Raw genomic sequence first — 13,212 nt, 5'->3', positions numbered from 1 at the left:
AAAAAACCCGCGCATGTGCCGAGAGAAAAACAAACACTGAACTTTATTTAATGCGTAACATTGTCCAAACAGATTATTGGTCTAGATAAACTGGATGAAGAAAATCTGAATCTCAATTAGTTTAAGGAAAGCACACAATTACAATGTTTACTTTTCTTAGGTGAGCCATGCCCTTCTCCAAAACTATTTCATTTGTACAACTAAGAAAGCAGCATAACCATTTTCTACTTGACCAATCCATGTCCTGAAGGTAAGAAAGACAAGAGTTTAGAATACCAGTTTAAGATGTGAAACACAAAAACCCACAGCAATCAGTTTAAGTTAAGTTGATGATAATGGCATACAGATAATAAAATTACCAAAAATATACTTCATCTGAAGATTTTAATAGCATGCAGACAGATAAAAACAATGTTTGTAGCAGCAAAACAAGATTAAAACATTTTAAATAAGACATTTGACTCTAATAATAATAAAAGTAATATAAAGCATCTGCAGCCAGTTGTGTCCGTCTCTTTGTTACTCCGTTTCATTTAGAAAGCAAGCTCACAGGACCGGGAGGAAAAGTGGAGAAAGCTGTGAAGTTTCCACTGCCTGTGATGTTTTGGGGATCAATCTCATCTGGTTAGAGCTCGGTTTGGCTTTATGGAGATGCCGATTTTCATTTTAAGCAGAAGTTACAGAAAAACTAAAGGTCATAGCCTGGGCTGTAGAGCAGAGTCACAGGCTGATAAAGTAATTCAAGCAAACGAAACCTCAAACCAAATTTGATTTGCAAATTAGCCTGTGGCTAGAAAACTTATTTCTAAACAACGGTCGCTATGTTGTTTTTTAACATGTAACATTGTTTAATGTGCTGTCCTTACCGAAATTAATTTGAATTGAAATGGAAATATTGAATGGACACACGCAAAGGGCACGCTTTTCATCAGGCCAACATTTTTTTGTTTTTTGCTTTGGTTTTATATAATATTCTATTTCTCCTTAGAAACCAAATTTGTGATTTTCATCATCGGTAAGCCGTTATTATCTAAACAAACAGATTAAGTTAAATAGAAAAACCTACAAGGCGAATTAAATATTTCCCCTCATTTCTTAGATACAGATTTAATCTCAGGTTCAGTACCTTCTCCACCTTGAGCTCTCCTTGGTTCCGTCCATGTTTCCAGCTCAGCTCTCTGGACCCGGTGGGCTCAGTCCAGGTGTAATACACAGCTTTTCCAGCGTCTAGATTCTCCCACTCCAACTCCTTCAGAGAGCTGAGAATTCACAAACAGTGGAACAGCGACGACAGTTTAGGATGTAAAAAGATTTACAAATAAGAATAAGAGAGTTTTGAAGAACAACACAACAGAGTACATGCAACAATGAACACAGGAAGGAAAAAGACATCACAAAAGGGCAGAATATGCCATCTTAAATACCCAAAGGCTCAATAAGAATTTCCTTAAAAGTTTTACTAACAGTCATTTCAAGAAGAAAGTACACCCTCTAGCAGTTCTGTGGTAAAACTACTTCAATCTTATTTTAATTAAAAATTTTAATAAAGACGAAGACAAAATGTACGGAAGCGCATTGCTATCACGCAGGAAAAAAAAATTTCGAGCGCTATCACGTTATAACGTGATACGTATCACGTTATAACGTGATACGTATCACGTTATAACGTGATACGTATCACGTTTTAACGAGATACGTATCACGTTATAACGAGATACGTATCACGTTTTAACGAGATACGTATCACGTTTTAACGAGATACTATCACGTTTTAACGAGATACGTATCACGTTTTAACGAGATACTATCACGTTTTAACAAGATACGTATCACTGTTATAACGTGATAGCGCTCAAATTTTTTTTTTCCTGCGTGATAGCAATGCGCTTCCGTAAAAATGTAAACAATTCTAAAAGCAAATATAAATCATGGAATTAATATATAAATGCAAAATATTTTAAACCCCAGAACTTAAAGAAGGTGAACATCAATGATTGCAATATTATCCGTTTGATTAAACATGGATATTTAGCTAAATGTTCTCAAAGCAAGAAAGAAAAGGGGAAGTTCACTATCTAGAAATGGAGAAGAGAAGCAAAGGGAGGCTAGTTAATGAGAGAGAAGAACTGGGAGCAGAGGATAGAGTAATTCCCGACGCAGAATCCCATCTAGCCAGCAGAACATCTGGGAAGTCTTTGCTACCAGATAAACACAACATTAAACAGCTTTAGGTGTGTAACCTGCTCCATTTCACAAAATGTTTAAAATTAGAAACAAACTGATCATAGAACAGGTGAAACTTTGCTAATTTATAGCTAGACTTTTAATATTTATGTTCTCCACAGGAGACTCAATGATTGCTGTCAAGGATGTGAAATCACGTTGGGTGTGAAAGCAGGTTACACAGTCAGAAGTGAAACAGGTTCCTACTCTTTTCTAACTTCCCTCTTCATCCACACTCAGAACTGAGGTCAATGAACGTCTTTGACAGGAGTCAGAGCCTTTTGCTGCGCTTCAAGCTAATTTCTAACCTGATCACTTGAACTTGCTTATATTGTATCATTCATTTAACAACAAAACCCATTCATTTCTCTTTTGATACGAATCGTTAATTTCACATAACTAACTCCCATTAACTTCCTTAACAAGGGCAATCTTCAGTGGAAGGTCGATCAGGGGAGCCATGATGAGTGTAAAACATTTCTTTTATTTTACTTTTTTTCCATCTCATGTCATTTTAATTTTTTAGAAAAATAATGTTTGCGTTTCCACTAGTCATGGCCAATATTCATAATAATTAACAGAAATAAACACTAGGAATAAAATCACTTTGTGTGTAATTAATCTTCATGACGCAAGCTTCACATTTTGAATTAATTTACAGGATTAAATGAAATGTTCAATGATGTTTTGATTCACTGAAATGAACCTGTATGTGTGACTAATAGAATTTTTATTAGAGAATTGAAGGGTGGCTAAACTCTTAAATATGTAAGCTTTCCACTAAAAACATATAAAACAAATATATTTTCATCCTATTCTTATATATTGTGATGCATCTGTATTTATTATGTTTTTACTTATTTAAAAAGAGTAATAATCCATTTTTTTTAAAAAGATCTGCTTACACATAATGTATCTGAACCACATAGCAATTATTTCTTACTTTCTTTAATAGGACTTCAAAATAAATCATATTAATCTTCTTCAAGTGCCTTTTTGTTAAAAGGAAATCTTATCGGAGATAAAAGTTTTTTTTATACAAACTTTATCTACTTGAATTTTTTCTTTTAATGGAAAAAGTAAATGAGTCTATCTCTAACGTAGTGAGTTACCCTTGTGTCGGATCAGTGCTCTTCCATATTCATGTTCTGTCTTTAAATATTCTCAGGTGTGATCAACAATGTTTTTTTTTTTTGTTTGTTTTTTGTTTTTCAAATGGTAAAAATGAGCCTATTTATTCTCTCGGCCTGCTTCTAGAAAGGTAACTATCATGTCTCTCCTTGTATGTTTTCATGATGCACCTTCTTTTTTGTTTTTACTCCTGAGTCCTTAGCCTGAGTTCAGAGTGTGTCAGAAGAGTTTTTACGTTTCATATTTTTCTACCTGTCCTCCTCCCCTGAGAAGGAAAGGTCAAGCAGCTCGTCAGCCACCCACGGGGCCTCTTTCCGGGTGCTGCATCGGTCACACGACAAAAAAAATGCACAAATCACCATCAACAGAAATAAACACTGACATTTATTATTAATCCAACGGTTTAACGGAGATGCACCAATCAACTGGTCAGAGTTTGGGACATGTTTTTGTTTGGCAGGTCAAAGAAAAATCTTTATTTTTTTCACCCAGTAAAGCATCAAAACTAAAAACTCCAACCACTTTCAGTTAACTAGAAGTATGAACTTTGATGCGAGTGTTTAAAATGAAAGAAAAATGAATCACAGAATTTTTTCATGACTAAGGGGGATAGTTGTGGAATTACATAAATCTCTGTTGTATTTAAAGCACGATAAATGTGCTTTTATTTTACATTTATTGTGCTTGAGAAAAACCATAAATTCAATTGGTGCATCTCTATTGCTTAATAATGCTACAAATAACCAAAATGTTTTCTTCAATCAAAACGCAGCAAATTAACAGCTGCAATGTGAAAAAAAATCATACATATAAAAAGAATATCAGGCTGAGGCAACAAACTTTGACCTAAAAGGAAAGCAACAAAATTTATTAGTAAAAAGAACCAACATCCCCTTTGTGGCACTCAACCCCCTAATGTAAGTACATATTACTACATGGATTCATACAATAATAAGTATTATGTTATAAATAATTTGTGAAATTTAAAAGATGCAAATACAGATTTTTTACAACCATGCACTCTTTCCTTTTATATCCCAATGAAATCAACACTGGGCATGCTGCAAAAACAGCTTAAGTTTATTAAAATGAACTGCAGTTCTTTATTTTTCCAGAGAGGGCAACAGAGCTCTAATGTTTCCAGCCTTCACTTTAGATTTCCCACAGTTATTTTCAACCAAGCCATCAGCACAGGAGGTTGTAACAAAGTGTGAAAGCATCAACAAATCAAGCAGCAATTTGATTTACAGTCATTCATGATGTTTTGGGTGTACTAATCTGCAGCTACTCATCATGAAGGCGGTACGTCCACCCAGGCGTTTTGCACAGCTGAGCGGTTGCCACAGGAAACTAAAGGCTTTCTCAAACATGCATTAAAGAATTAAGGAAATACTCCAGATGTGCTTTTGATGAGGGAATAACATTATAACACAATGTAAAGCTCAAAATGTCGATTTTACATAATAATGCCCCCTTAAAGATCAAAGCTTTTTTGTTTGTTTCTAAAACTGCAGCTGACTCATGACTAGAAATCGATACATGAAGTGCCCACACAGACAAAAAGAGATGGCCTACAGGCAGAGTTCAGTCAGGAAACTCTTCTATCAAACAGCAATAATTTGGAGGAAAAAAGTTGCAACTTTTGTTAGAAAGTCTAAAAGGTAAGGATAATTTTATAAACAAAAATGTGTTGAAGTATTAATGTTACAGTCATAGGTTTTGTAATCTTGTAGTGACAGCCCTAGTTCTATCATTGCCTAAATACCAAGCAGCAGACGATAAAACTGTAAGGCTTAAAATGTTTTTCACTGTGTGCGTTTCTCCTGCTGTCCTACCTCTGTCTGAACTGAAGACATTCGTTTGTATGGTTGATGAGGAGGAACGGGGCCGCCCCATCATGGTACTCAGAGAATCGAATGGTGGCCGAGTGATCGGACAGGTTTACATCGACGATGATGCCGCCCACCTTAAATAACACAAAGTTAGAAAAGAAACAAAGTCGTGGCCTTTTAATCCTCTGATTGAATGATTGTGTTTACTTACAGAGTTGTCCAGATGCAGCAACAAGCAGTTCTCTCGTTTGGTGAAGTTAATCGTCTGGGGAGGCGCTAAACATCCTTCTAATTTGATCTTCAGACGCTTGGTGTCGTTCTCGGGCCAGAAAGGAATACCTGACTAAATATGGGTAAAAAAAACAAACAACAACAACAAGGCAGTTTAATATTCATAGACAAAAAGCAATGCCTGAACACATTAGCTAGTATTACTAAACTGTTTTAACAGGTCATATTAAAATAAAAACTAATAAACCACTTTAACTTATCATATAAAATAAAAATAATAATTTGGCAAAAGAAAAAAAATTAAGACAGAAGTACTAAACTAATTTCTAAAAGAAAAATGAAAGTTTCTAAAATGCATCAGTAACCATAAAACTTCTATAAAGAATTTTCAAATTTTTTGTATCCTATGGGAAACGCACAAACACACACAAAAAAAAATAAATATGATTTAATGTAACATGACCTTAAATAAAAGCTATTAAAAGACCAGGTATTAGTGAAAAAGAAATGAAAAAGTAAGTAACTGGTTTGACCTGTTCTGGCTCTGCTTGAGTCCAGTTTTCCAGGCCCTCCTCGCAGACGAAGACCCTGTGCTTGGTACTGTTGACCAGCATGTAAAACGGTACAAAGGTCACGATGCGGGTCAGACTGAAACTGCTTGCATCAATCTTCACTCCAACCTGGCAGCAGAGAGACATCAAGCAAAATACAAGACACGACGATGATGATGTGCAATTATTTACAAAACAAAACAAAACTTACAGAAAAATGTCGATAAATTACATAACATCTTAAAGTTGTTCAAAGAATAAATTTGAAAACCCAACCTTCAAGTTCTCAAAAATTGTAAATATAACAAAAACCAATAAAATAAAAATGTTAAAAAGGATTTTTATACAAAAATGTAATGCTGGGTTTACATCCTGCACAATCCTGGGGAAAGAAGGCTGACTTGGCAAGTGGTGACTTGAGATGTAAGGAAATTTACCATTAATATTATCAAGCTTTGTTAAAAAATATAAAAATTTCAGTAAAGCATTGTTAAAGTGAAGTCAGCAGCATAAATGTTAATATCAGTAATATTAGCAGCTTTAATAATATTCTCAATATTACACTAAATTTACAATAAATTCTGATAATTCTCCTTTGCTAAATAATATGGACTAAACACATAATGCTCCTATCACTCAGATTCTTTATGCTTATGAGTGCATAAATATGTTTTTAAGCTCAGAGAATGGCATATTGTCGTTAAATTACCACTTTATTAACGTTAGCGGGACATTTCTCATCTGATAAAATCTTTATGTTTGAAATTCAACAAATAAAACAAAGACTTACCAGATAGTCTTTGTATCTGCCTTTACATTTCACATCGCCATGGCTACCAACTGTGTCGAGAGAGAAATCGTCTGACAGCTCACTGTCTGAGATCATGAGGCGAACCTGAGAGAGGGGGGGGGGGGAATCTCATTTAGTAAAGCAGGAAAGCAGCAACTCTTCTGACAGGTGTGAGGATTTGTAGCTAAATAAAAACCGATGGGTTAAACTTGCTTTGGCATGAAGGTGGGGCTTATGTGATGTCACACCTATGTGTGTAGCAATGTTCCTTGACGATGCATTAAAAGTAACATTACAGGTCACAACAGTATTGGAAAACACAATACTGAATAATGTAGTCTTTTTTTTATTCCTACCTTATTGTTTCTCAGAAAATTGCGAGGCTTGAAGGAGAAGAGAAGCGGCATGTCGTAGTCTAAAGGGTGTTTACGGTGAATATCATCAGCCTTGTACTGCAGCAACCTCCCTGTTTTATTCACCATCCAGTATGGAGAGTGGATGGCAACAACAGTCTGACCAGGGTCGTACTGAACATGCACCGCAATATCCAATTCAGGCTTCTTCCTTTCAAACCCATCTCCTACGTCTTCCTCATTGACGCGTAGAGACTGGAACACAATGAAGGTGATTTCCTCCTGCTCACTCTGGAGTCTGCAAGACAACAAGTTATTTTGACTTAAACAGTGACCTCAGGTTTGAAGGTACAAATACATAAAAGATGCAGGTTAGACCTGTATTCAGAGGACCAGTCCTGAGCCAAATAATCCAGAAGCCGGAGATCAAGACTTGACTGGTTGATGACCGCAGTGTGAAGCTGAGCGGAGTGGCCTGGACCCAGCGTAACTTCAGGGTCACTGTCCTTGCTCCCCTGTTGGTAAAAATTAATTTAATTAAAGACAGGCACCAAAGAGTCCGATAAGTTTTAAATTTCTTTAAATCGGGACCCGATCTGTTGTTTTTTGAGATCTTTTGGCCTAGTTCATGTTGTAGGATTGGTTCTCTTTAATTGATTTTCTGATTTTTTTTTTTTGTTTGTTTTTGTTTCACTTTATTAAATGATTCACATTAAACTTGATTCTGCAAGTCTGACAAAAATATCAGGTCTATCTAGTAAAGTTAAGCTTAGCTGTGTAAAAATGCTGGTACATCCAACCTTTAATTTGTAGGCAACGGGGTAAGGCAGCAGATTGCGGAGCAGGACAGAGGGCCAGAGGTGAAGCACAAAGGCAATGTCACAGTTTTCTCCGATATCTCCCGTCTCCTTGCACGTCACTGTGTCTTTCACTGGCACCATGTTGATCGTCATCATGACGCCAGAATCATCTCCACGACAACGGCACGTCCGCTGCAGGCGAGTATCTGGATTATGGTATAAGAAGTCCTCGTAGCTGAAGCCCTCTGACACGTCAAACTGTTTTCCGTCTTCCTCGGTGGTTTCCTCTGTTATCGGCTGCAGGCTCAGCTCAGACCTGAGGAGGGCAAGAGAGATTAGAAAGAAGAGATGATTGTGAATGTGAAGGGTGGTTGTGGTTTGGAACTCACCTGTATGAATCCAGTGGTACACAGAACTCCTCAGTCGGAGAAGCTATTCCCAGACATGTCGATCCCTCAAAAATGTTGAATGGTATCGTGAAATGATTGATAATCTGCAAAGAATATGGAAAATAAAAAATAAAAAAATCACAGACGCACAATAAATTATGGTCTCTTGTGCATTTTTATGTGATTTTCTAAGATTACATGAATTATCTGATGAAAACAGCTAATTTTCTCTTCTTTCAAGGTACCTGAAACGGAGAGCGGATCTTGATGTATTTGCTGCCCTCCACAGAGGAAATCTGACAGATGAGGAACCGAGTGACTCCTGAGTTGTTGTGCCTGACACTGTACATACCCCGCCCCACTTTGATCAGAGGGATCACACTGGTGGAAGTGTGGCCCTCTGGAGCTAAAAACATATAATAAAAAAAAAAAAGAGTTATTTTTTTAGATGCTAAAAGTCAGGATAGAGACAATAATACATACTGATTTTTTTCTAATTAGATAAATTGACTCAATAAGAAGGAAGATACAGGTATGAAATATTGTATTTTAAATTGTTTTTGTCTAATGTGTCGCCTACAGTGTTAAACCTCCTAAATAAGACATTGGAGCCACTAATTTAATCAGATTTATGTGATCGAACAAAACAAGGTAGAGCTTAGCTGTCAAGTGGAAGACAAATTATACATGGTGCCAAGATTTTTCTAAACACATTTATGAAAAGTGTGCAATATTCAGATATTAGACAAGTAGAGTTGGTGAAGAAATACTGGAAAAAGTGATGCTACAACTTATTGACACAATTATTTCCAGTTCTGTGTGGCTCCATCAAAGATTCCTAATAGAAGTTTGTCTGTGACTTGACAAAAGGTGATATTCACTTTGTTGCAAGGTGTGAAGAAACATAACAATAAGAAACACAAAGTCGACCTGGGTTTAAAAAAATACAACTCATCCAGATCTAGAGTAGCAGGAAACTCACTAGGCTCTATGTAGTAGTCTTTTTCACTCAGCGAGGTCATAGCTGAGAACTGATCCGACTGTGTCGTGACTGAGTAGTCCATCCCAAGGCTTTCGCCATCCTGCAGGTTCACAGTGTGTCCATTGCTCTGCTTGCCGACGGGGGAAAACATCTGACTGTGCCGCACAGACACAGAAAGACCCAGCCTGTTTTTCACCACAAAGGGAGCTTCATCCTTTTGAAAACACTCTGCAGTCTGCTTGGCAGCTTCTGCAAAGGCCTAAAAAATGAATCAGATAAGGGATCACAACACAAGCGTAAGCAGGCGACAATGATGGAAGCCTTTCTCTGCTTCTCTTACTGTGCCCAGGTTGTTCAGCATGGTGAGTCCACACTTGGAGAGCGTGATGTTAAGCTGGTCTTTACTGCTGATGGTAGTTACTGTCCTATAGTCTGGAATGTTGTAATCCACTTCATCTGACAAAGTAGGGCTATTCACTGGCTTCTTCTTCATCTGGTAGCAAAACATTTAACTGTAACTGTACGGCACAGTATGTGTGTATATGTGGATTTACTTTGACTGGATTGTTCCCGCTACCTTCAGGTTTAGAGTCCAAGATTTGAAGCGTTCGTTTGTCTCATCCTCCAAGGGCTCCAACAGCGGCTCCCAGACGCCGAGCATCTCATTGTAATAGTGAACCTAAAAACACAACAAAAACTTTCAGAAAGTTTTAGATGAGTATTTATCGCAGAGAAATAGTTTTATTTCCCTTATTTTACCTCCAGGGTGAGCTTGCTGTGGAGGTTAATGAGTGTGGACCAGTTTTTCACATCTCCGTGAAAGGAGGACTTGGCGAGAAGCATTGGGATGGTGAGGTGTCCCACTCCAGCTTCCAGAGTCACACAGATTGAACCTATGGTCAACTGCAAACACAAAGATGGTAATACAGCATTCAGCTCCAACTTTGCATATTTATTTTGTGTTTAAAGCAACAACAACAACAAAAATCATCCAAAAATAGCCAAATGTTTTAACAGATCAAGATCTCAGGAGAGAGATTAATAAAATAGTCTTATAAAAATCAAATAAGCTTAGTAATGCAAGTCATAAATACCTTTAAGGACTCTCCCTGTGGAATGAGTGGCGTTAGAGACTTTGTGTCTTCATCCCCCTCCTCTTCCAAGAACCAAAGCTTGAGCTCCTTCCAGTGTCGTTTCTCCCACAGGTTCACGGGAACGGGACTCTCCTGCTCCTCAGGAGTCTCAGCCTGCGGCGTCAGCGCTGACTGGATGGTGATCACAGTGTTGATGATGACAGGAGATACCTGGGAAGACAATTATTACACAATAAGAAGAATAAAAACTGATTCAATATTTCTGTTTACTGGAGAGAATAAAGGCATTAAAATAACTTCAAGGGGTTTTATTATTTCATGTAAAAAAAAAAAAAAAAAAAAAAGTGTTTAGCTTTATAATACTAGGAAAGTGGATGTGAAACAAGACATATTCTCACCAAGTACAGAGATATTTCAAAAGACTGTACTTTTGAAATGAGGAAAATGTTTGAAGAAAGTAGAAACTTTTATGATTTTGATTTGAGGGGAAAAAAAAAAAAAAACAGTTTGTGACACTGCAAATGAAATACGCACCTTTAGAGAGAGAGCATTAATCTCAACTTCCATAGCCTGAGGACCTGCTGCAGGCTGAGAACTCCGATAGTGAACCTGACACGGCTGGAGGACGGTGGTCAGATTGTTCTTCCTAATCTCTCTTAAGAAGGGGCATGCCACAACCTGAACACACATAAATACTAAAGTTATTTATTTGTAATCTGAATATGAATGGATTCATAGGAAATGTATAAACCTTTAGATCTTTGATGGAGGCGGTCATTGTTGACTCTGCTCCACTTATCATCAACACTTCACAATATGTGGTCATCACCAGGGCGGGGGCGTCGGCGCGCGTCAGGTCGGCAACAAACACGATCTCTGGGTTGCGCACGACAACGGTCATCTCCATCTTTGACACCGGACCTGCAGCTGTACCGGAGAGCAACAAAGAGCAGCAATACAACACTGGCTAAATCAAGGGTGGAGAATTACTTTAAATATCTTCAAAACAAACTGAGGAACTTATAGAAGTATCATATAAAGGATTCCAACACATACATATAAAAATTTTATATTTTTCTAGTCTCAATTCTCTCTACTTCTCAAGTGCTTTACAGGCACTGGATGGAAAAATAAAAATCTTTACTCTGAATTTATGCCAAATGTTTCTACAGCAGGCAAAGAAAAAGAGAGGAGCACAATATGGAGAGAAAGACATAAAGAAGAAACGAATGACAAGAAAGGAAAGGGGCAGGTCAGAGAAGTAAGTCAGTCAGAAAGAATGAGCAGTTCAGCTAAAGAGATGATGACCCGACCTCGTCTCAAGGTTCCAGCAAGTAAGATTTAAGACTTTAGTCTTAAATTTTAGCTTAAATGAAATTTTATACTGAAAAACTATGGGGGGATGATTTGGGTAACGCAATAAACAAAAACTTTTGCCAGACAGAAAAGTCCCGCAAGAAAAAACAAACAAACAAAAGAAAAAACAAAAAAAAACCCGATAAGATTAAATAGTCCAGCTAGGACAAAATTTAAGACCTGTGATTTAAGCCCAACTTATATTTTTTTTAATTTAAGACATTTCAAGGTCTTAATTTTGGATGCATCACTTTCTGACTTTTTATGCAAGATACATCGACACCCTGTCAAGACACAGAGATGCATAAAACTTGTGCATGAAAGCAGAAGTCCATCCAACAGGCCAGCTGTATGATTGACTGGCAGAGTTTTAATTCCCCGGTCCATAAAGTGTTATGATCTACCAAATATTGCATCCTGTAATTGCGAAGTTGCACACACTTGTATGATGATGAATATCATTGATATAATCTGCAGCTCTAGTGCGTGGTAACAGAAATCAGAATTGGCAAAAAAAAAAAAAAAAAAACCATAGTTGATGACAGACCAAACTGACAGAAATCACTAATAAATACTGGTTATACGTCAGAATAACACTGAAATTGTTTTAACAGATCAACTCACCCGAGTCTTTCGACGTGACGGAGGAATTAATGTTCTTCTTTTCTCCACCACCAGTACTGCTTTTGGCTTGTGGCCCCTGAGCAAAACCCTGCTTGGTGGCTTTGAGAAAAATATCCGCCACTGTGAGCAGGAACTCCATGCTGGCACACAGGTACACATTCTGTACCATTGTGTCTATGTTGGTACCATCAAGCCCCTGTCGGTAGTTCACCTCCACCATCATGTTCTGCTCGGCACCGGGCCGCAGTTCCATCATCCTGGAGGACGACATAAGACATGTGGTTTGGGTTTCCACAAGTTACTGTGATTAGAGGAGCTCAATGAAGAAAAAATGGCTTCAGTTTTTTTAAGTCTTTATGGTAATTACAGTTCACTAGTTTCTCCATCCTATTTATTGTTATTCTTTAGATAACGTTATAATAACATAATTACAGATTAAGACACTAACTGGCAATAAAATAGCTCAGTTTATTTTCTCAAACCTTGAGGTAACCATCTTGATTCTTGGTCTCTTGTCATCTAGGAGGCACGTAGAGAGTCGAACCGATGCCTTCATGGAGCTGTCAGAGAACATGTGGACAGAAGTGGAGATGGTACCCAGAGTAAACTCTGCCAACTTCAGCTGTTCATCATGGCAGTCTAAGTGTTGTATCTATAAAACAAATCAAAGTATGTTGTTTAAATTGGGATCTTGGTTCACATTAAGTTACAAGAGAGATAAATAGAGAATTTATTAGAGATGCACAAAGGAATCTGCACCAGATCATTTTCAGTTTGATCAACCTGAACCAGTGACTGACCCATCTGAATCTCAAAAATTCAATCTTTATCCAGTCTGTAAATCAAGGACGTCCAA

At 37.3% G+C, this 13,212-nt stretch overlaps 1 protein-coding gene across 2 annotated transcripts in view; it reads right to left on the bottom strand.

Annotated features, from left to right (window-relative positions):
- Positions 1–1,033: 1,033 nt before the first annotated feature.
- The window catches only part of LOC106951466 (vacuolar protein sorting-associated protein 13A), a 29,260-nt gene continuing 17,081 nt past the window's right edge, over positions 1,034–13,212 (bottom strand). Inside the window, exons 37-56 of one of the 2 annotated variants that reach the window (XM_015039033.1) lie at positions 12,839–13,008; positions 12,357–12,613; positions 11,128–11,303; positions 10,911–11,054; positions 10,377–10,586; positions 10,042–10,185; positions 9,860–9,961; positions 9,623–9,775; positions 9,283–9,541; positions 8,546–8,706; positions 8,301–8,404; positions 7,912–8,227; positions 7,490–7,626; positions 7,115–7,409; positions 6,759–6,863; positions 5,951–6,097; positions 5,398–5,529; positions 5,190–5,320; positions 3,607–3,675; positions 1,034–1,259 (exon numbers count right to left, since the gene is read on the bottom strand). In XM_015039033.1, coding sequence (XP_014894519.1) covers positions 1,049–1,259; positions 3,607–3,675; positions 5,190–5,320; positions 5,398–5,529; positions 5,951–6,097; positions 6,759–6,863; positions 7,115–7,409; positions 7,490–7,626; positions 7,912–8,227; positions 8,301–8,404; positions 8,546–8,706; positions 9,283–9,541; positions 9,623–9,775; positions 9,860–9,961; positions 10,042–10,185; positions 10,377–10,586; positions 10,911–11,054; positions 11,128–11,303; positions 12,357–12,613; positions 12,839–13,008 — 3,423 coding nt within the window. In that variant the 3' untranslated portion in view covers positions 1,034–1,048. The remainder of the gene's footprint in view (positions 1,260–3,606; positions 3,676–5,189; positions 5,321–5,397; positions 5,530–5,950; positions 6,098–6,758; positions 6,864–7,114; positions 7,410–7,489; positions 7,627–7,911; positions 8,228–8,300; positions 8,405–8,545; positions 8,707–9,282; positions 9,542–9,622; positions 9,776–9,859; positions 9,962–10,041; positions 10,186–10,376; positions 10,587–10,910; positions 11,055–11,127; positions 11,304–12,356; positions 12,614–12,838; positions 13,009–13,212) is intronic. The other variant, XM_015039034.1, reaches the window with a different exon arrangement.

The sequence above is a fragment of the Poecilia latipinna genome, unplaced genomic scaffold (genome assembly GCF_001443285.1).
Source record: "Poecilia latipinna isolate Pla-1442-1.1 unplaced genomic scaffold, P_latipinna-1.0 Scaffold460, whole genome shotgun sequence".
NCBI lineage: Eukaryota > Metazoa > Chordata > Actinopteri > Cyprinodontiformes > Poeciliidae > Poecilia > Poecilia latipinna.
The sequence above is the reverse complement of the archived record's forward strand: the minus strand, read 5'-3'. Positions and strand labels throughout refer to the sequence as shown.